The sequence below is a fragment of the Pristis pectinata genome, chromosome 4 (assembly GCF_009764475.1).
Source record: "Pristis pectinata isolate sPriPec2 chromosome 4, sPriPec2.1.pri, whole genome shotgun sequence".
Taxonomy (NCBI): Eukaryota; Metazoa; Chordata; class Chondrichthyes; order Rhinopristiformes; family Pristidae; genus Pristis; species Pristis pectinata.
The window spans coordinates 43,252,854-43,277,263 of record NC_067408.1 but is presented as its reverse complement, the minus strand read 5'-3'; the positions used below and the strand labels follow the sequence as shown (position 1 = coordinate 43,277,263).

Here is a 24,410-nt window from a genome sequence, read left to right as displayed (position 1 = left end):
CTGAGGTCAAGAATAGAAATGAATAATTGTACTGTTAAATGAATATAAGCAAAAATTGTCACTTATCACAGAAGGTTAATGTGAAGCAAATAAAAGTCTGCTGGAATATCGCACTGACGAACTGCAGCAATGATGCCCTTATGTCTGAGATGAAAGGCCTGTGCAACAACAACCACTTAATGCTAGTTGTGACTCTGAACAGTGGACAGCTTTTTACATCTCCCTTAACCAAACCAACTGCAGTTTTGTGCACCTTTCTTTCTGATATGATTTTGTTCCTTTGGCAGAATTAATAAAGTTGAATAAAAACATATTCAGCATCTGACAGCTGATTACAGAAAATTTTAGTAATGTCATGTTCATGGCTTGAACTATCCTATTTCCCTTTTCTGAGGAAAATGGCCATGTGAGGTAACAAAAGTGAAAGTATCAAACCAATGAATAATAATAATAAAAATTATAGTTACCATTCCAATTTGTGTTCAAATAGAACGTAATTTCTTGTGCCTAACTTCCCACCATTACAAAACTCGGTGCGTGCATCAGGATTTAATATCAAAATAAATAAGATTAATTGTACACCCATTTTTAAATGTTGATTATATTCCATATGTTATATGGAGGAGAACAGATTATTTCTGATCCATCATTCACAATAATGAAATATCTCTGTGGTTAATATTATTTTAGATCTTCAGTCAACAGCAGTAATAGAATAGAAGCAATGGTCACAGGAAGAATTGAAGAAAAGTCATATGCTGTTTACAAATATGAAGATAATTTGCTGATTTTTGCTTTTCCTCTTTGGATTACTGTATTTTAAACTTCTCTCAGCCAATCAGAATTCCTCCTTTATGAATGGTCAAGGTCAGCAAACAATGCAGATTGAAAGCAGAGTTAGTAAATTCACAAATACACAAGTACTCCGCTGAGCAGTGCCCCATGGAGCATTGATATGTTACAGCGCTCTTGATCCTCCACTTCAAGTACTCACAGGTGCGTACTTCCAGGTATATACTTTAAAATGGGCATCCATTCAGTCTTTGTGGGGCTGTGACACCCTGCTCTCCACTGGCACTTTTGCAGCAATAAATTGCCCATGGTTGAGTATGTTCAATTGCCCACACAGGAAGCCTCTCCACACATGGGTGATTCATGACTGGATTCATGTCAGATCCCTGGCATCCAGATGCCCAACAAAGCAATTCACATGAGCAGTGAGGGTGTGTATTTGCACCAGGTTCACAGCACTGTAGCACTGTCATGAACACATCTCTATATGTATAACATTACAATGACGTCTTTTGGTGCTGATTGGAATATTGTTGTGACAGAGCCTTGCAGAAAACATGCTAGTTGCCCACATACAGCCGTTTTACCATGCCATTCCAGCCTAGAAGAACCTCTAGGCCAAGATTCTTTGATACATTGCTGATAGATCTCCCGTGGCATTGGGCACAATGAGAGAATATATTAGCCTTTTTCTCCATCTGTGGTGTCTTTACATTGCTGCTTATTTCTGATTATCTCTTTCAGTTTTTTTCTGATAGGAGGCATGGAGAGACAAGGATGATATATAGTGATCTGCATGCTGTGTTTAGGATGAGGTTGATAAGAAACAATGTTTTAATGTTATAACTCCCATTCATCCTTAAACTATCCTCTTCTACAAGCCCCTATATTTTCCTCTTCCCACCAACCATTTCCATCTCTACCTCATCTCACTACAGTTTAATAATCACATCCCCTTCCTTTTCAACTGCTCATGCAACTAGTGTTCTTTCTCCTCTTTCTGATTCTGCTGATGTCAATTAACCATAACCCTTATAACCTTCTACTTCTACTCCTTATCCATTCTCGTTCTCCTTCCAAGGGATTAGGGTGGATAGTGAGTGGGGAGAGGGGGAAAGTACAGCAAGAATCTGGAGTCCCACTCATTTTATCCAGCTTCATTCTCCTACTCTCCTCTTATGCATTTTCTTCTCTTTTACCATCAGAAGAATCGTTTGCTTTCAATCGTTAATTGTTTTTTATATGTTTTAATATAGTCACATTTAACTGATTTTAAAAAATCTGCTTGCCCCCACCTTAATTCTTCTGCTTGCCTTGGATTCAGTACTCTAAACATCAGAAGTTAGAGACTTTGACACAAAGGTGTAGGTGACTTACTCTGTCAATAAAACACAAGTTACACATGAAACAGACTTCAATGCATGGCTGATTTTTGAAAAACTAAAGTAACATTCAAAAAGAAAAGATGCCTTACCTCTCTATCTCTCCTCAAAATTTTATCACTTCTTTGTTGACCCTTCTATGACCACAAACTATTCCTCCCACCCAGCATAATGTACTTTCTAAACCATAATGAGAGCAAAGCAGAAGGGACAACATGCTGTAATCAGAGCACCACTCAATTAGTAAATTGATAAAGTGGTAAATTGGTTTATTATTGTCACATGTACTGAGGTACAGTGAAAAACTTGCCTTGCATACTGTCCATACAGGTCAATTCATTACAACAGTGCATTGAGGTAGTACAAGGTAAAACAATAACAGAATGCATAATAAAGTGTTACAGTACTGTACAAAGAAAGTGCAGTGCAGATACAGTAAGGTTGATTGCGAGGTCAAGAGTCCATCTTATTGTACTATTCTTCCCTCACAATATAAAACCATGTAGAGTTACACTGTATTGAGAAGTATAACCATTTCAATATTGTTTTGGAATTGTCTTCCCTTAGATTTCAAAATCAATAAAAATTCCAACAAGATGGAACTACTAGAAATTAAAAGAAAATCCATCAGTACCCTGGCTAACTAAATAATACCAATCCAGCCAGGGAATTTACATCTGACTTGATCAAAATATGGCACACTGCTCTGGGCAACAGTATCCAGACTCTTGAGCAAGGCTAGGATCTTCAAGTAAAAACTTTAACGATAGTATTTAAAGGCACACAAGAAAATAGTTACTAAATCATATTATTTGTAAATATGATTTTTTGGTTTGCTTACATTTATTTTAAACATAAAGTATTTAGTTACAGAGAAAAATAACCAAAGAATAGAGTTCAGGAAACATTTCACAAGCATTTGGGTGGAGATTGTCCAAAGGCAGTTTTAGTTTATATACAGTGGCACGCAAAAGTTTGGGCACACCTGGTCAAAATTTCCGTTACTGTGAATAGCTAAGTGAGTAAAAGATGACCTAATTTCCAAAAGGAATAAAGTTAAAGATGAAATATTTCTTTAATATTTTAAGCAAGATTACTTTTTTATTTCCATCTTTTACAGTTTCAAAATAACAAAAAAGGAAAAGGGCCCGATGCAGAAGTATGGGCGCTCTGCATGGTCAGTACTTAGTAACATCCCCTTTGGCAAGTATCACAGCTTGTAAACACTTTTTGTAGCCAGCTAAGAGTCTTTCAATTCTTGTCTGGGGGATTTTTGCCCATTCTTCCTTGCAAAAGGCTTCTAGTTCTGTGAGATACTTGGGCCATCTTGCATGCACTGCTCTTTTGAGGTCTATCCACAGATTTTCAAAGATATTTAGGTCAGGGGACTGTTAGGACCATGGCAAAACCTTCAGCTTGTGCCTCTTGAGGTAGTCCATTGTGGATTTTGAGGTGTGTTTAGGATCGTTATCCTGTTGTAGAAGCCATCCTCTTTTCATCTTCAGCTTTTTTACAGACGGTGTGATGTTTGCTTCCAGAATTTGCTGATATTTATTTGAATTCATTCTTCCCTCTACCAGTGAAATGTTCCCCATGCCACTGGCTGCGACACAAGCCCAAAGCATAATCTATCCACCCCCATGCTTAACAGTTGGAGAGGTGTTCTTTTCATGAAATTCTGCACCCTTTTTTCTCCAAACATACCTTTGCTCATTGCGGCCAAAGAGTTCGATTTTAACTTCATCAGTCCACAGGACTTGTTTCCAAATGCATCAGGCTTGTTTCGATGTTCCTTTGCAAATTTCTGATGTTGAATTTTGTGATGAGGATGCAGGAAAGTTTGGAGAAAAAAGGTGCAGAATTTCATGAAAAGAACACCTCTCCAACTGTTAAGCACGGGGGTGGAGCGATCATGCTTTGGGCTTGTGTTGCAGCCAGTGGCACGGGGAACATTTCACTGGTAGAGAGAAGAATAAATTCAATTAAATATCAGCAAATTCTGGAAGCAAACATCACACTGTCTGTAAAAAAGCTGAAGATGAAAAGATGATGACTTTTACAACAGGATAACGATCCTAAACACACCTCAAAATCCACAATGGACTACCACAAGAGGTACAAGTTGAAGGTTTTGCCACGGCCCTCACAGTCCCCTGACCTAAACATCTTCAAAAATCTGTGGATAGACCTCAAAAGAGCAGTGCATGCAAGACGGCCCAAGAATCTCACAGAACTAGAAGCCTTTTGCAAGGAAGAATGGGCAAAAATCCCCCAAACAAGAATTTAAAGACTCTTAGCTGGCTACAGAAAGCGTTTACAAGCTGTGATACTTTCCAAAGAGGGTGTTACTAAGTACTGACCATGCAGGGTGCCCATACTTCTGCATCGGGCCCTTTTCCTTTTTTGTTATTTTGAAACTGTAAAAGATGGAAATAAAAAAGTAATCTTGCTTAAAATATTAAAGAAATGTGTCACCTTTAACTTTATTCCTTTTGGAAATCAGGTCATCTTTTACTCGCTTAGCTATTCACAGTAACAGAAAATTTGACCAGGGGTGCCCAAACTTTTGTATGCCACTGTAAGCAAATCAGAATGGAGTTGTGGGAGTAAGTACACAAATATGTGATAAAAAAGACAGTTGGTTGGAAAGTCATGTTAAGCAGCTGAATGATGGAGAAGGAATAGATCTGGTATGGAATTTGAGTGCTCAGAGTCCAGATCACGTTCTTAAAATACATATGTTAATAGGCTGTAGTTATGGGTCTGTGAGTCTAAGGACGTGTGTAGGATTCCCCTATTCCTGTTAAACACGATCGTTCCCACGACTGTATGCATCTTTTGTTGCTTATTTTAAAGCCGTGAATGAAAATGTTCCCCAGTAACTATCACTTTCAGTTCGCACTGCCGCGTACTGTCTCAGTGCGTATCGACTTGGGCTTGGGGATTGTCCGCCCACATGTTGGTAATTTCAGGAGGCGGTCCGCTGGTGAGACCCCGATGCGGTTTACTCTCTGAGCTCACCCCGCCGAAAATGTATGATCACATCCAGGACTTTTGAGCGTGTTGGAAATTACTCTGGTGATTTGTTTTAAGAACCAACTGCCTCTGCATTAACATGTGTGGAGCAACAGGTAGCAAGCTTTCTCCAGAATAAGATGTGTAGATTCATGGTGGGAAGTCACCACTTCAAGGCAGCATTATTAGATCAGTATTGGCTATAGTTAACCTTGTTCACAGACATAATTCTCCTTAAATGTAAAGTTCGTCCTTACTGCAAACAAAAATGGACAGGCGCGGGCTGCAGTCCTACCGGATAACGTGGTGATATTCACTGTTAAAGCAATGACTGCCGCGGGGTTTGCACTGTTTGCACAATGGCAGTTGTTTGCACTGTAACTTTCCATTTGTTTTTCTTTCGGGTTCCTGTAACTTAAATAAAAACAATCCCCGCAAATTTGACCCCACAATGATGAATGACTGGAATGCTGCAATCTTTATGAGTGTCTGTAATTTCACCTTCCCCTGCCTGCAGTTGTAAACCTTATCAAGGTAACTGTCCTGTTGCTACTTGATCGTGGTTCAGAGTCTCGCCTCTCCTCGCCCCCTGCCCGTGTAACATCGCCACCCTCGCTCGGCTGCTGCTGACTCGCTCTAATCTTCCACTAAACGTGCCCTGCCACTTCAGACCGAGTCCTGACGTCACTGTGATCCAGCACCTTTGACAGATCTATGTGTGTTTCCCTTGAAACTGATCTGTATAAAAGGGCTGAGCTACAAGGCGGCGCAGACTGGATTCAGATCCCCAGTTAACTCTGAGTTAGACGAGCCACGGTAGGCACCGTGCGCTGGCTCACTGGACACCGTTTACCCCAGCAGACTCCACCTGCACCCTTCCCGGGCTCGGCTCAGGGCAGCTCGGCGGATGAGAGCCGGGTTGCCACTGAAGAAAGTCGCGACTGCAGCGGGCCGAACAACTTGCGCCGCTCTCCCGGTACCGGGATGTCCGCTTCTGGTGGATCTTCGCCGCTTGGCAGTCACATGAGCTGAAATGGAGAATGATCCTTAACATGAATTTCGCGCAAACCGATGGAGGTTTAGGTGGCAACCGGTCGGCTCTAACCCCCCTTTTGGACGATGGCAACTTGACAGCCAACATTTCAAACGGGACCTTCCAAAATTGCAGTCTTCCGCCCCTTAACGTGACCAGGGGAGCGGTCCTGGGGATGGTGCTCGGGCTCTTCATGTTGTTCGCCTTGGTCGGTAACATTTTAGTCATCCTCTCCGTAGCTTTCAACCGGCACTTGCAAACAACCACAAACTACTTTATCATAAACCTGGCCATCGCAGACTTACTCTTAAGTACAACAGTGCTGCCCTTTTCCGCCACGTTGGAGATCGTAGGGCACTGGATTTTTGGGAGGATTTTTTGCGATATTTGGGCGGCAGTTGATGTGCTCTGTTGCACTGCCTCCATTATGAGTCTGTGTGCCATCTCTATAGACCGTTACATAGGCGTCCGCTACTCCCTGCGCTACCCTTCCATTGTAACCGAGAAGAAGGCAGTGTTGGTTATAGTAGGGGTGTGGGTTTTATCCATTGTTATCTCCATCGGCCCTCTCCTGGGTTGGAAACAGCCCGCTCCGCCCGATGAGAAGGACTGCCAAATCACACTAGAACCTGGTTACGCTCTCTTCTCCTCTCTGGGGTCCTTTTACATACCTTTAACCGTCATCCTGGTGATGTACGTTAGGGTCTACATTGTGGCCAAAAGGACTACCAAGAACCTGGAGGCTGGTGTGATGAAGGAGACATCGGACTCCAGAGAGCTGACCCTCCGCATCCATTGCAGGAACATTCAGGACGAAGCCCTTGTCTCCAAGTCCAAAGGGCACCATCTAAGAAGTTCGCTGTCGGTGCGCCTTCTGAAGTTCTCCAGGGAGAAGAAGGCAGCAAAGACCCTTGGCATCGTAATGGGCATGTTTATCCTTTGCTGGCTGCCGTTCTTCATAGCCCTTCCCCTGGGTGAGTAGAAGCTAATGTAAACAGTGGCATTCCCCATTTGAGGGAAAATGGTCCATTACTGTTCATTGAACGGTGGCGTAAATCTAAGAACACCACCACCACGTGAACATACAAAGCCGGAACAGGGCAAAAACAAAATGAAAATTCCTTAACTTTAGTTATAACAATGCCCTAAAGGGAGTTCAAAAGGATCGGTGACGATTTTATATACAGTGCCCATATTACTATCGTTCTCCAAGTCTTATGAATGAAATTTCATTGCTTATAATTTTAAAAGTTACTGCAGTCCATGAAGTTTCCAGGCAAACTGAAAAAAATGGAAAAGCAAACGTTTAAAGTATTAAATGTTTAGTGGATTTTTAAAATATTGATCCAATTGATGTCCTGAACCCTCCTATCCGCGCTTTTTTTTTCATGTCCTGTGAAATGTTTGTAGCGGGTTTCTTCACAGTGGGAAGCACATATAATCACAAAATGGCTGCAACAGTCTTGGCAAAAGTATCAAATGTTGTAGTGATACTTTCTCTTTGTAAGTTGTTTCAAACTGGGAAAATAGTTTTGCGCATTCCTAAGCCTCTCTATTCAGTTCGTTGATTAGCATCAGGTTAAATAATATTTGCAGTGAGAACTAAACATATGTTTAAAAGTTATAAGATTGTTATTTTAACAACGCAAAACAGAGAATGTTAGCTTTGTCATTGTTCTTATTCGAAAATCCGCCCATGTTGAAAGGAATGAATGAATAGCTTGCACACGTTATTCAGGCAGCAAGATTTATTCTTTTACTTATTTGTATCTGGGACCTTGGAAGTTATCCTTGTAAATGGAGGAAGGATGATCTCCAATAAAAGAGCACTTTCAGAGAGTAAAATTGGGCGAGTTGTATTAACGATTTCTGGAGGTAAGAGTGGGGTGATTGGTTAAAAGCTCTGAAAATAGCTCCTATTAAAGACTCCAACCGAACACAGCACAAAACTAAAGATGAGGATAATGTTGATTAGCATTAAATAGCCTTCCATTTCATGCTCTCCATTTTTAATGTGTTCTTAAACAGTAAGAATATGACATTTTCAGTGATTGCTTATGTCGATGGTGAATATGTACTATACTATATTGTTATATAGTCTAGTGGTGTAACTTATAATGTTTTTTATGTCTTGTTGTTTTGCTGCAGCAGTACAGTACAAATTTCACGACAGAAGTCAGTGATTAATAAACCTGATTCTGGTGAAGAGCTCTAAATTGACAAAGTTGCTGAATCGATGAGATTAGGGACGATTTAATGTTAGTGGTTAATAAGAATCGAGGCAAACTTTGTATCTATTTTGGAAACGCATGATCACTTAACTATGGTTGCCCACATTCTTGAAGCTGGTAACTTGATATTATTTCAATAAAAATATAACTAAAGCAAGGCAATTCTGTTCTAAAGTAATGAAAAATCCAATTAATTGCAAGGAGGCTACTCCGTCAAACTGAAAGCAGGTACTTAGTTACTTTCATAGATGTTCCAGACTTCTTTCTTTTTCAATCTTTTTATTAGTTTTCAAATTAATGCAGATTGATATATAGCATCAATATTTATACATGTAATACAAAGAGATCAGAATAACAATCATAGCATCGATAGTCATAAAGAACAATAAAATATAAAAAATCTGTAGATCCAATGATCTCTTAGTAAATGAATATAATATAAAAGAAATGTTCCAGACTTCTGATACCCAGATCAGTAGCAAATATTAAATACGCTTCTAGCGCGGCATTTAGCCGCCACACTCAGTTACTGCGTTACTGAGTCCGATGTCTTCTGAGAAATAGACTCGCTCTTCAGCAAAGGATGTTTTAGTTCCTTTCCTGTTCTGCTTTCCCTGACCACTGTTAACGATACAAGTAAGTGCAGCTTGAACAACACAAAATGCACATCGTGTTACCCTCCGTTTCTGCTACGCAGACCATTGGTTTTGATAGAATACGCGTTTAAACATCGGGAAGAGCATAGCTAGAAGTCACCAGTGGTCTCCCAGAAATTCAGAGGAAACTTTTTTACCGGAAGAGTGCTGAGAATGTGGAACTCGCCACCACAAGGGTGGCTAAAGCAGATAGTTTTTGCTGGTCCATACAATAGATTCAGATGAGGCAAAACAAGAGAATTCTCCAGTGCAGCATACGGGCTGATGTGGGCAGGTTGAATGGCCTGTTTCTATGCTGTATATTTTATATAATCCCACTTAATTCTTGATCTTTGCTCCCTGTTCCACTATGAGTTGCCTTTTCTGCATCAAAATATTCTGTCCCTTCACAACTCCTTCCCTCAGAATCTCCAATTTGAGTCCTTCAAATACCTCCAAAAACCCCTTCACTTGAGCAGTACTGTTGACTCCTCAACGTCACTCTGTTTCTTCCATTCGCTTATTGCCCGCCACTCTGTAAGGAAAAGTAGGTTGTTCAAATTGACATAATTACCCTTAAAAACCTTTTTACTTGCTCAGTTTGTATTCTGTGACTGGAAGGTACTCCAACAGAGGGATTGAAATAATGAAAAAAGTGTAGATATAGAAAAGCTATTTCCTCTTGAGGAGGGAGCACAAAACAAGAAGAAATATTTTTACATATGGAGACGGGCTTTTCATTTGGGGGGGGGGGAAGTAAAACTGGAACTACTTTTCCATACAAAGAGTAAGGAAATCTGGAAAGACATTAGATACAGTGCAATTGAAATTTTCAAGGCTCGAGTTTATGTAGGGTCATCAAACAGATGGGTAAATGGGATTGAGGTACAGAACAAGCCTGAGTCAACAGATTTAGCTGGAGGAGTTGAAGAAGCTACTCCCTTCACTATTCTCTGGGTAGAATTCAATTATTTTAACTCTTTGAATAATACTTAATGTTCAGGAAACTTGTATTTTATCTCAAATAAGGCATTCTACTGAATAGCATAAAGCAAAAGGTTTTGGGGAGAGTTGCTAATCGATCTAAAGATTCAGCCATCTGTAATTACATGGGAAAGTTAATGTACAGAGACCCATTGATCATATTATTATTGAATTGTCTTTGGATCTGGTGCAAAAACCCTAGAACTTGCAACCATTATCTGCAGTTACTTTTGTTTGGTTCAGTATTACCAATGGGCAAGCAGTTTTGTACTCCACATCCTGTCAGAATTTTGACTGATAATGTCAATATAACGCCCCAGACCATCTGTGAGATAGCTCTGCCTACATTGCTACAAACACTGCGCAATAAACTAGTTCAGTGCATCAGTCCGTGTTACCTTGGATCCCATGATTAGGATCATTTTTACTCTCTTACTGTATAGATAACCAACAGAGCGAGCAGTAATTTAGGAAAATCACAGTGAAGATTTGAATAGCTCTGTAATACACCAAACAATACATACCATTGACAGATCAGAATATTTGTGTAATTTCTTCTATCAACTTTGGACTTGCAAAACATTTTCACCATGGCTATTATGTGAAGACAAGAGAACAATTATAATTGGTAATACTTTCCCTGCTGCTATGCACAAGTTATTGCCATTATGGGCTCCATCCCTTTCATTATCATTCCATTGTGGTGCTGTTAAGTGACTGTTTTCCATTCACTTTTCATTCAATAGTTTAGTGTAAATGTTCTGCCAGATTAAAAATTGGTTCTAGACATGTAAAAAGTCGGTGATTTGGATAGTAATATATTCCTGGTTATTTGGTGGAAATACAGAAGTATGGAATGGTCATAGCACTGAAGGAGGCCATTTGGCCCATCAAGTCCACACTGGATCTCTACCAGACCAACACACTAGTTCTAAATCCTGGCCCCTTTTCTACAGCCTTGAAATTTTTTCCTCATCCTATACTTATCCAGTTCATTCCTGAGTGCCTCGATTGAACCTGCCTCAGCACATCCCCAGGCAGTGCATTCCAGATTTCAGCCCAGGCTGCATAAAAAAAGCTGTTCCTCTTGTCACTCTTCATTCTCTTCCCCTTTATTTTATAACTGTAACCTCTAGTACATTGCTTCTCCACCAGGATCATTTTTGTGAATTTTTTTTGGGACCCTCTCTAATGCCTTCACATCCTTTTTATAATGAGGTGATCAGAATTGAACACAACACCAGCTGAGGCCAGATCGATGTTTTAGGAAGGTTCAACATGACTTCCATGCTTTTAGAGTTGATGTCTCTAGTCAATAAATCCTGGAATTGTGTACACCTAATTAAGCACTTACTCAACCTGTCCTGCAGCTTTCAATGACTTGTGCACCCATGCCCCAAGGTTCCTTGTTCCTGCATCCCTTTTAGAACAGTATCCTTTATTCTATATTGCCTCTCTTCATTCTCCTTATCAAAATACGCCACCTCAGATCTCTCCACATTAAACTTAATTTGTCATGCACTTGCCCAATCCACCAATCTGTGCCTTCAGCAAGTTTAGAAATTGGCTTGCATCCCCCAGTCTAGGTCATTAATATAGATCAAAAACAGCAATACCTGAGGAGCACCACTATTCACCTTCTTCCATTTCAGAAAACAACCATTCACTTCAACCCTCTGTTGTCTGTTCCTAAGCCGTTTTGGTATCCATACTTTCTTTATGCCATGTGCTTCAAATTTGCTCATAGGTCAGTTATATGGCACCATATCAAAAGCCTTCTGGTGGTTTGTATTTATTACATCAACTACATTACTCGCATCAATTTTATCCATTATCTCATCAAAAAATTCAATCAAATTGGTTAGATATGATTTGGCCCCAACAACCCTTAATTAATCCATTTTCCTCTAGGTAGCTATTAATCCTGTCTCAGTTCAATGTTTCTAAAACTTTTCCCACTGAAGTTAGACTGACTGACCTGTAGTTGCTGTGCTTATCCCTGCTCCCTTTATTAAACAACACTTTATAACACATTAATAGTTTAATGTGGGGGAATAATAAGATTGTGTTAGAAGGTAGTTTTATCATTTAATTCAGGCGAAGTGTACTAGAAATGAAGGGTTATTTCATTGGCTCTGTGTATTTTCAATTGCACAAATTTTGAGGAAATGCCACCTTCTCCCAAACCCATGGCAACCTAGTGTTTGGTTAGTGTAGGAATAGGCAACCAGAGATCTCCACAACTTTGAATGTAATAGTATGTAAATTACTGGATTTCTGCAGGATATACCTTCACTGACTTCCCACCCAATAAACTAAGAAAAATATTTCAGACCTGACTTGTTTTTATGCTGTTACATATTGACAAGCATATCAAAGATTTTCACAGCTGATTTAATTAAAAAGCTAGTTAAATCTTATTAAACATTCAAATCATTTTGGATAGGAATTGTCCCAAATAGTGGCACAAATCATTTGTCCTTTATACTTAATTACACACAATATTTAATTCATTGCAGTCAATTGCCTGAGGTAAATTAATAACTCTGGATACCTAATGATGATGCACTGACTTAAAAAGGCCATCTTGGTATTAATAATTAACTCATGGATATCAATTGATAAATTGGACATTTGGGGCCCTCTCCTTCATCTAATAAGTAATTAAGAATTCAGGAGAAGTTTCTTTACCTAGAGAGTGCTTAAGATTTGAAAATCAAGAAAACTTCAGGTGCTGCCAAGGAGTCCCAGACCTGAAGCATTAACTGTTTCACTTTCTGCAGATGCTTCCTAGCTTGCTGAGAGTTTCCAGCATTTTCTGTTTTTGATTTGGAACTTATCACCAGGCAGAGCAGTTGGACTGAATGTTGTTAAGCAGAAGCAAATAAGTATACCAAGGAATATTTGGACCAAGAAATTGAAAAATAATATGAGAGTATGAGAGCAAGAAACTAAAAATGGACTGCAAGAGCTTTTACGGCTATGTAAAACAACAAAAGATCAATGAGGGCAAGAATGTGCCATTGACACACAGAGGCAGGAGAATTTATAATGGGGAAGATGGAAATGGCAGAGCAATTAAACAATTACTTCACATTTTTCTTTCTAGTAGTAGACATTTAAAAAACTTGTTTCAGAGATCCATGGACCTGATGATTTACATTCCCGAGTTTTGAAAGAGGTGCCACTGGAGGTAGTTAATACTATATTTATCATCTTACAAACTTCTATAGATCCTGGAATTGTTTCTGTGGATTGGAGGGGAGCAAATCTGACTCCACTATTTAAGGAAGAAGGGAGAGATAAATTACCAACCAACATCCGTAGTAGGGACAATGCTGGAAACTTTAATGAAGGCTTATTTACAGAACACGTTGAAAAGAACAATAAGATTGAGTAGAGCCAACAGGGATTTGTGAACTGAAAATTGCGTGTGATTTATTTTCTGGAGTTCTCTGAGGATGTGACTAATTGAATAGCTGAGGGGAAACAAATGGTTATCATGTATTTGGATTTTTGGAAGACATTAGATAAAGTCACACACGGGGTTGATTAACAAGTTAGAACACCTTGAATTCGGGTAATGTACTGACATGGATTAAGAATTGGTTATCAGATAGAAATCAAAGAGTGGGAATAAATGGATTTTTCTCAGGTTGGCAAACTGTGACTAGTGGGGTGCCAGAGGGATTGGGACTTAAACCATAGCTGTTCAAGTAGGATTGTGATTATGGAGGAGGATGTAGAGAGGCGTCAAGGGGATATGGACAAGCCAAGTGAGTGGGCAAGAACAAGACAAATGGAATACAATGTGGAAAAATGTGAGGCCGTCTACTTTGGTGTACATAACAGAAAAGTGGAATATTTGTTAAATGTTGGGTGATTGGGTAATGCTGATGTTCAAATGGACCTGGGTTTATTTGTATATAAGTCGCTGAAGGCCAACATGTAGGTGAATTACGTGATTAAGAGGGCAAGTGGTATATCGAGCTTTGTTATGTGATGATTTGAATACAGGAGTAACAAAATCTTATTGCTGTAATATAGAACCTTGGTGAGATGATCCGGAGTATTGTGCACAGTCTTGGTCTCCTTAGCTAAGAAGTGAGTTGCCATAGAGGAAGTGCTGTGACTAGATTGGTTCCAGGGATGATGGGTTTGCCATATGAGGAGAGATTGAGCAGACCACTACTGTATTCTCTATAGTATAGATGAATGAGACAAGATCTCATTGAAACTTACAAACTTCATAAGGGGCTTGATGGACTGGATGTAGGGAAGATATTTTCCTTGGATAAGGACTCTAGGACCAGGGAGCTCAGTTTCAGAATAAGAAATGGATTGTTTAGGACTGAAATGGGGAGAAATTTCTTCACTCAGAGAGTGGTGACGCTCTGAAATTCTCTATCCCAAACAACTGTGAAAGCTCAGTGGTTGTGTTCATTCAAAACATAGATGATAGACTTCTGGACATTAAGGGAATCAGTGGTTTGGGAATAGTGCTGGAATATGGTGCTAACGTAGGAGATTAGCCATGATCTTAATGACAGGTGGAGCAGGCTCAAGGAGCCATGTGGTCTTCTCCTGCTCTTATTTTTTGTATGCTGATGTTCACAGAGTCATACAGAACATAAACAGGCCCTTTGCCCCACCAAGTCTGCATCAACCATTAAGCACCCATTTATACTAATCCTACACTAATCCCATTTTATTTTCCCCACACTCTCAACAACTTCCCCCTAGATTCACCTACACACTAGGAGCAATTAATCTATCGGCATGTCTTTGGAATGTGGGAGGAAAATCATGCAGTCATAAGGAGAACGTGCAAATTCTACACAGGCAGCACCCATGGTCAGAATTGAACGTGGGTTGCCAAAAATGTGTGGCAGCAGCTCTACACACAGTCCCAGTTTGCTGCAGCAAATATTCTTAAAGATATGTGGGAGAAAAGAATAGAACACAATCCTGAAACTATAACACCAGCACAGAATGGTTGGTCTAAAGTACCTGTTTAAAGAGTATAGTATCTATAGTTCTCTTTGGGATCAGATTAAAACCTGATCCAACCACAGGCGATTTGAACCTGACTCAAGCCTAAGAACTTACAATTTTTGTTGACACTTGACCCAATCCGAACCTGATAGGTACATAGTCAGGACCTGTCAGCCTAGCCTCAGGCCCGGTAGTCAGAGTCCAGTCACAAGCATTGGCCTGGCCTTGGAATATCTGGCACTACCAGTAAGAGATCCAGTGCTGCCTGGCAACTGGGACAACATTGCCCATCTGCACATAGCTCTGGTCCCTTGGCAACTGGAGCAGGTAATGAAGCTGGCAGCAGCATGGAGCAGAGCCTGTTACCAGGCTCACAGCGGCCAAGGCCAGTGCTCCTGGGACATGGCAACCAGAGCAAGGCTGTCTGGCACCTGTGCCAGGGACTGCTGTCCCTCTGCCCTCTGCCTGTTCTCCTCCTCTCTGTCAAGTCATGGCAAGGTTGGCAAGGCATCTCCATCTAGCCCCATCGTGCTGCACTTACTGAGTATTCTCAATCTCTGGGAGCTCTGATTTGGCCCTGATATTACAAGTGAAGAAGATAACCTGCGAGGGGTTGTTCTTGGAGTTTACACTGCCAATCTGCACAGGCCAACCTCCCACCAACAGGGATAGGGTGGATATGGGTCCTCCAGCCCCTGAGAAGCCGCAAAGCTTCATCACCTTGCTCCACATACTCTACCCTACCAACTTGATCACTAAGTGCCACTTCTCAACCAGTGGGCCAGTAGGATGGCAATGCAGGAGCAGCTCCTGTATCTGTTCCAGGGTATGTTGCACAGAATCTTTTCAGTGAGAGAGACTGAGTACAAGTAGGTAATTGGAGTGCTGGATCAATTCACATCTGCTTCTTCTTATTCATTTTCTCTTCTACAAAGGATCAACATTTTGAATGAAGTCAAGCGCTGGCAATTAGATAGCCAGGCTCTCATAGGCTTTATGTAACTCGTATAAAAGATAGAAACTATGGTCCACTAGATACTAGTGGACAAATATCCACTGACATTATCCAGTTAATATATTTCCCCAACTGCCAGGCAGCTAGATAATCCCCAGTAGTTCCAGAACTTCCACAATCCTGCCTTCATTTGGATTTCATTTGTAAAATGTTGACAAGCATTGTGAAGATATTATGGTACAGTAAAACCACACTTCATGTGATAATTGAATGTCTTGTGCTCAACTCTTATTTCATAAACTAACTTTATAAGTCATCCTGCAAGTGAATGTCGCAAAGGAAAGATTTATTAATTCATTTATTGATTTTTTAATCTTTTATGTTTTGTTTTAGAACATAAAATCCATTTAAGACAGAGTGCAGTCTATTTGAAATGACCCTGAAGTGATGGCAATAAATATTTGAAATGTGTGTGTGTATACAACACTGAAATAGCATACAGCTGTTAGAGAGGGACAGGGTGTTGTGCCATATAAACCGTGATTAAATAGGCTTAATTTGTGTATCTCTTAAGTCAATTTGTATTAATGTGAGGTTATAAGGCTGGGAAGAATGGAAACATTTTTGCAAACCAAGAAGTTCTGCATAAAGATGCAGTCAATATTCACTATGCACAAATTTTGATTTGGATTGAAATTGTCAACATGTAGTCAGAACATTTTTTCCCTCACCACTATAGCATTATTAAAACCTTACATGCAGTCTGCCATTTCAGACACCACCTAATAAGAACTACAGGGGATTTCTCTGATATGTTTTCTTGTTTAATAAGCTCAATTTATGATTGTTGATCTCCAAAAAATTACATGCTAGCCAAGTATTTCTTTATTTCCCAAGACTTGGGTAAATGTCTCTCGCTTCCATATATTTCAGTTGCTGGTGGATAATTTAATAGATATGATCATTTTAGGCATCAGAATTGATTCCATGGTAGTCTTTACTGCCATATCAGATGACTGGAAGTGCTTGAAGAAATTGAAGATTAGATCTGCTAAATCAGAGGAAGATCAGCATTCAGAGAACCAGGTTTAGTAATCAGCCTGATGTTTACCTACTTAAACACTCACCACTGGTAAATTAATTCTATCTTGGAGATACTTGATAGCAGTAGTTGAGCATTTGTAAATCATTTCATGCATCCATTGGAAAAAGCGACAATGCAATATCAGTAATCCCAGTTGACAGGTTAGTGGATGGTTGCCAAGTGCCCTCGTTTACCCATTGTTAGAAGAAACGTGCAAGAGCACACATTCCCACACTGAATCATCATAGGCTAAGAATTTCTTTGGCCTCCATGGATTATAGCATTGAAAATATTTTGAAATTTGCTTTGTTCAGTATTTCAAATTGTGTTTTAAAATAGCAAGAGATTTGTGTGACTGCATGTGTCTTGTGAATACCCAAAAGGAAACCTTCAGAAACATATTTCAGTGTGTGTACATTTACATAATTGTAAAGCAGTTTTGTGTCATTTTGCAGTTATGTTTGTCATATGCACCAATGTAACCAAACAGCAATCTGTATGTTATCAGTATGGTGTTGAACTACATACATTATTGCCCCATAAATCACTGTTGTTACTGTTTAGAAGTATATATTATATGTAAGGGTATGTGTACACATTGAAGTCTACTACTCTCACCGTAAACATTTCAATATGTACTATCAGTGTAGAGAAACGTGTTAATTAATAAATTCAGGAGTTATGTATGTATCCTACTAAACTATGGGTGTATATCAGTGAGTCTTTATTAATGTAATTATTGAAGAATGTGTAGTTTCTAGCAGTTAATATACATTATTGTCATTATAAAATGATACAGTACTGTAGACAGACAGCAACATGTAACTGTACGTCACACTGCCAGCTATTCCATTCAAAAGCAATGACTAGTCGCAGTACACGTTTGAGCATGTTCCATGCTTGTACACTGCAGCATCTGTGGGAGCATCTAACCTACCAATCCTGGGCATTGTGTGATACATTGAGGTAAGAAGCTGGATACACTTTGTATCTGGCTCCTCGACTTTACACTTTCCATTGCTGATGACCACGTTCATTTGAATGAAGTCACCACCTTCACTAATAAGATAAGTCATGGTAAGAGATTTATTTCAAGTATTATATTAATTAGAATAAAGTATAAGTTAATTTACATCATCAATATTTGAATGAATTACTTTTTAATTAAAAATTGTAATTATTTAAATGGATTTCAGCTGCTTCAAAGTGTATTTGATCAAAGACTTTGTGATGGCAAAATCTTTCAAAAGGCCATTAGAGTGGTCTCTAGCAGGGTCTTTTTTCCTGTCACCTTTGGCCTAGATGTTCCTCACGGACCGCTCCACTTCATGGAACAGTTGCAGGTGATAAGCTGGAGCTGTGCAGTTGCAAAAGATAAGTGTGGGTTCAGACATCCCGAGAGAAACAAGAAAAAGCCACAGGCCAGGTTCAGCATGATCCAACCCTTACTGCAACTGCACAGCAATGCAGGTGTAAATGCAGGAGTGTAAAGTTTGTATTATAGTAAATGGTTATGTGTGTGGTGATTTTCAGTCCAGCTAAGAGTGTATGTGAATATATGTATTATTTTAGCTATAGAACAGGATAAGTAACTGTAAAGTTATTTCCAATAACATATAATATGGCTTATTATGTGTAACTGTAACACTATCCATGTTGGTTATAGAAAAAGAACCAAAAGATTCACCATGTTACAGTTGGAGTAAAATAATTTTTTGTCAATAAATCTTATTATATATTACAAGCTCCTGCATCCTGCAGTGATAAAACTTTCTTATATTACTTAGAGTAAGATTTATTAATTAAAAATCAAAAGTCTTCTCTTTCTAATCAAAGAGGAATAAAAATATTGGTGTGACAATGATTCCCGTAAGATTAGAACAATATTGCAATTAATCTGTAAAATATTAATATGAGGCATTGAGCCAAAACCTGCTGCTGATGACATGCCACCATGGCCATTCCTAACACACATACTGATTGCACGATGTACCTTAAGCAGATACCCCAATGTCAACTTGCTGGTGAGCACCTGCACAGCAGCAGGACCTTGTGTGATATATTACAATTATGCAGGTGGGCTAGAACAAACAGCACTGAAACAGCTGGATAAACTTTGACAGTTGGCTAAGTTTATCCCAAGCTTTCAGAAGCATTCAAAGGCTATTACAATTAAATTCAATAATTGGAAAAATCTAAAGATGAGGAAGATTTTTTTAAAATGTTAAAATCATTGAATAACATTTAAAAACATTTAAAAACAAACTATTTAAATTATGTTAGACTTGCCTTTCTCTCTGCTAGCTATTTCTCTCCATTTCAAATGGATGAGCTCTCTGTTCCTGGTCTAACCTGGTATCTGTGCAGGTTCAGCAGGCAAACTCCCTGCAAGTTTCTGTACATTATTTGTATCAATATCCAAGAGTAATGTAGGAGTCAGAATAAGCAAGTTTTGGACTGTAGCTCTGAACAAATTTACAATGAAGTATATTGCTGTAACTACTTTACAGGATCTAACTGTAGAATAATTTGTGAACATAGGATCATGCTTCATTGCAACTATTGAAAAATGTGCCTTTGTTAATGTAACAGTAGAACCACATCTGTATTTATGATTGGGCGCTGCATTATATGTTACAGAATATATGTTACAGAAATAATTATGATTGACAAATGAACTTGGATATCTCCTTGCTCATTTAGATTTCATGAGCTTTTAGTTATAGTGGGAGATGGAAATGATGTGTTGCCCTCAAAAGACATCTGGGAATTGTGTGAACAGGGTAAGTGACTTCTTAAAATCAAAGTGAATTATTGTTAATGGCAATCTGCAGAGTGTTTTACTTCAGTAACTAAAACTTCATGCACTGCAGTTCATTGCTGCAATCCAGGAGCATGATTGGTTTGTTTTGTTGGGTCTACTGGAAAAGCAGGCAGGTCTGAGATCTGGGAATGACAGCAAGCTTGAGGAGCAGCTGAGAGGGAGGCCAGAGACATTAGGAACAACTAAGCTGGAGGTCAGAGACCCTGAGAGTGGCATAGAGCAAAAGCAGACCAGATAATCCAGCCCATTGCCATCAAAGCCTGATATTGCAAAATCCACTATTTCCACAATGTTGCGGTTTAGGTGGGGCCTTTTTTTTGATATTTGGATTTTGTTTATTACTTCAGATAAACAGAAACATTAGTCTTTAACTAAAGTAACACAGCAGCAGCAAGTAACAAGTTGGCTGAACAACTGATAACCTTGAAAAATTTGCACAAGCAGCTAAACAGGTAGTAAGGGGCATTAGTATTATCTAACCAATCAAAAATTTTCAGAGAGCAAAGTAAAGCTTGCAACATAGATGTTATATTAAGGTAGAACCTTAAAACACCATCAATATTTAGAATATATTTTGATATTCTTAAAGACATTTGAAGTATTTATCTGAATGATATATGTGACATATCTATGTAATTAGTTTCTTCGGCTCAGAGGGAATGCCAATCTCTAATTATTGCTTAACATACCATTAAAAACTTGTACCTCAGTTGTAAGTTTTTAATGGTATGTAAACTTAACATTTCAGGATTTTTTGCAATAAGAATAGTTCATGAATACCTAGTTCTTAGGAGATCACTAAATTCTGAAACTATGCTGGTAAAGGTTGAAAAACAGTCCACCCTGTAGACCGCAACTTCTGGATTTCCATACTAAACGTGTTTTCCAAAAGTGTTGTCAGTTTCATAATGTAAAGCTAACGCCTACAGTTTTTCCCTCATCACAATCATAAAATTTATGCTATTAAATGTTCTGAGCTCCATTGTTAACCAGCAATCGATTGTTTCTCATTAATAAGTTTAGCAGATTTTTTTTAATCAAAACCCAGAATGTTACACAACTGAATTTTAGTTCTGAAGTGTCAAATGAATATTTAATTGTCTAATATAACTGTTAATTAATATATTTTGTCATTCAGATGACATTTTTGATTACTTACTACTGCTTTTGTTAGAAATTTTCCAATATTCTAAATATTTTATCTAAGAATTGTTGTTCCTTTCATGTAATCTTACAATGGAAAAAGAATCTATGAGCCCTGGCTACTTGTATATACCCTTAAGTCATTGAGCCTTGACAAGAGATGATATCAGGCTATCTGACCAGTGGTATATCTTTGTTGAACGTGACCTCACTAGAGATTGACCTTTCCAGGAAAGACCATTGGATAATATCAAGGAACAGGATATCCGGCTTGTCCATGGATTTATATTGCAATCTCTGCTAGATCAGTGTACTTGGCACAGATAGGAGACTCAGAGATAAGAATCTGTTCCATATGGACAACACAGTTGTGTGGCAGCTAGTGGTGCTGCCTCACAACTCTGGTGACCTGGGTTCAATCCTGACATGACGTGCCGTCTGTGTCGTGTTGACACGTTCTCCCTGTGACCATGTGGGTTTAACCCAGGTGCTCCAGTTTCCTCCCATATCTCAAAGATGTGCTGGTAGGTTGACTGGCCACTGTAAATGAGCCCAGTGTAGTTAAGTGGCAAAAGAATGAATTGGGAATTTATCAGCATGTGAGAGAGGATAAGCTGCCGGGATGGGGGCATGGGACTCATGGGATTGAACTGCTATGAGCTGGCATGGACCTGATAGGCTGAATGGCCTCTTTCACTGTCATAATAAGTATGGCTCAGGTCAGCATGAACATGCAGGGAATCTAACAAGCTATTAGATAAACACCAGCAATAATCTTTCATCTTTGGTTGTATTTCTATATTTTGTCATACAAATCATTGCTCTGGTGACTTAAAGTAATGAGTCTTCATGAGTCAATGAGAGGTGCCTGGGTCTGCTAGGTTTGTTCCCATATGATCTCTATTATAAAGTCCATCAGAACAGAAAAGATAGAAAATGGCACACCCTCCAACCAACGCAGCCATACAATGACAGATTTTGAATGAGATAATATCACTTCTTCTAAGTTCCAAGTTTACCCTAGGCGATACTTACTGTGGCTGAGAAAGTCACAACAGTGATTTAATTTTCCTGCCACCAGCTCATTCCAAGGGCTCTCAAGAGACTTATTCCAATCAGCCAATCACCTATACTATCTGCTGCTAGTAACTAATTAATACCTTATTTGGCAGGACAATTCACTTCATTAAATCTTAAGGCCGAACCAAGAAAATGACTGTATGCCATTAATTTTTATGAATTAAATGATGTTCCAGCTAATCCTGGAAGCAACAGTTCTTATGACAGTATGAACCCATTCCCTAATAGAAGATAATGGTTGTTATACTCCATGCCCTCTGAGATGTGACTCTATATATTGAAGCCAGGGATATATCAATTTCTCCATTCGGTCACCTAGAGCCTGGAGACCAAAAATTCATTTGGGAGGCACTTGCCTGCAAGTCTCTACATTGGATGAGATACTTGTAGATATTCTTATGGCTGCCACTCTTTCCAGGATGTACCAATTTCTTGAAAACCTCTCTCAGATAACAACACAAAGGATTTTGCTATCTGCTGCACATCTTCTGAAAATGTTTGCATTTCTTTTTTTACCTATTTAAGACTCTACAGACATTCAATTTTCTTTGTGGAACAGCTGAGATCATCAGCTAAGTTTTTAAACCCCAGACCTGACATACTTAAACTTCCTTCCTGCAATATTACTCTTCATTCTGAGTAACCCATCCCTTGGCATTGAGCATAATGGATCACTCAGTGGCAGGTTTTCATCTACACTGCACATATTACCCTGAGTGAATCTGTTAAGCCTCTGATTTTCTATTCCTTAAGCTTTTTTTCATCATTTTGCTTCTCCTGACATAAAAACATGGACAGGCAATTCATCTTCTGCTGTCCAGTTTTAATTTACTGTTCACTTCATGTAAGTGACTCCTCAGAGTATTTGCCTCAAAGAAGAGAAAAAAAATAAGATTCATGATAGTTGAATACAGGCACAAATCTACTGTGAATACGTCATGTACATTGTTAGGTGAATGAGTAACCGAGATTGAAATTGCCTCTTTCACCTGCAGGGACTATTGTTTCTCCTCCTGTTGCCTAGCATTGTCTTCCATAGGAAGCAATTGTTTCCTTTGCGATAACTTAATGCATCTTATTGTCCTGAACCTAATTCTTTCTCAGTTATTCTCAGTTTCTCAGTTATTGCAACAGTATCATGCATCTTGTCAGCATTCTCACTGGCAAGGTGATGTTCTAGTGGGTGGACACCACTAATGCTTGTTAATTGGAAAGTCAATAAGTGACCATTGTTCAGTTTGTGTTGGCTATGTATCAATATTGGGTGCTAACTGAATGTTTACAGTAAATATTGATCAGTTATTTTGGAAGTAGAATGTAATCATTTATGGCAGTTTGCACCCACATCACTTACCTTTGCTGCCTGTCAGATTATTATATTTCCTCTGTAGGAGGATGTCTTTAGGCTTATGTAGGCAACCAGACTTATTTGCTTCTACCTGCTACATTCTGTCACATTAACGGGTTTCTTGCCACCCACATCTACCATGGAATTCCTCCTCTACCAATGTTAATTATCTAAAAATTGATCATGGTAAGGAATATATTTATGCCAGAAAGGAGAGCGTCATCTTGCAATATATTCGGGGCTATTTTCTCAGTCAATATTTTGTTAATTCAACAAGGACAGAAGCACTTAATGACCTTGACTTATGTAATGAAGAAGAATATGGAAGCAACTTCAAAGCTGTGAAGAAAGGGTATACAAACAAGACTTATGACAAATATAATAGCACATGAGTAGCACTATAGCTGTGTGGAAATAGGAATGGACCTTCCATATTTTATTCCATATTTCCTTACAACATAGAAGGAGGCCATTCAGCCAATTGAGTCTATGCTGGCTCACAGAGAAACCCCAATCCCCCACTAATTTTCCCAGTAACCTGTCATTCCCACTTTCCCATCAACTCCCTCCAGATTCTACCACTCACCTACATTCTAGGGACAATTTACATGGCCAATTAGCCTAACAACCTACACATCTTTGGGATATGGGGGGAAACCAGGGCACTGAGAAGAAATCCACATGGTCACAGGGAGAACATGCAAAGTCCACACAGACAGCAGCAGAGGTCAGGGTTGAATCCGGGTCACTGGATTTGTGGAGCAGCAGTTCCACTAGTTGTGCCTGGATGGGACAAGTAACCATTGAGTGACATGGTGGCATAGCAGTTAGTGCTGCTGTCTCAGAGACCCAGGGACCTAGATTGTTTAATTTTCTTTATTTTACTTTATTTTAATGTTATAAAGGACT

At 39.1% G+C, this 24,410-nt stretch overlaps 2 protein-coding genes across 2 annotated transcripts in view; one reads left to right on the top strand and one right to left on the bottom strand.

The window, feature by feature from the left end:
- Nucleotides 1-24,410, bottom strand: part of ccnjl (cyclin J-like) — a 441,915-nt gene that overhangs the window by 55,427 nt on the left and 362,078 nt on the right. The window lies entirely within an intron of this gene.
- LOC127569257 (alpha-1B adrenergic receptor-like) overlaps nt 5,976-24,410 on the top strand; it is a 39,098-nt gene continuing 20,663 nt past the window's right edge. The window contains exon 1 of the mRNA XM_052013718.1: nt 5,976-7,196. Within this exon, the coding sequence (XP_051869678.1) occupies nt 6,230-7,196 (967 nt within the window). The 5' untranslated portion in view covers nt 5,976-6,229. The remainder of the gene's footprint in view (nt 7,197-24,410) is intronic.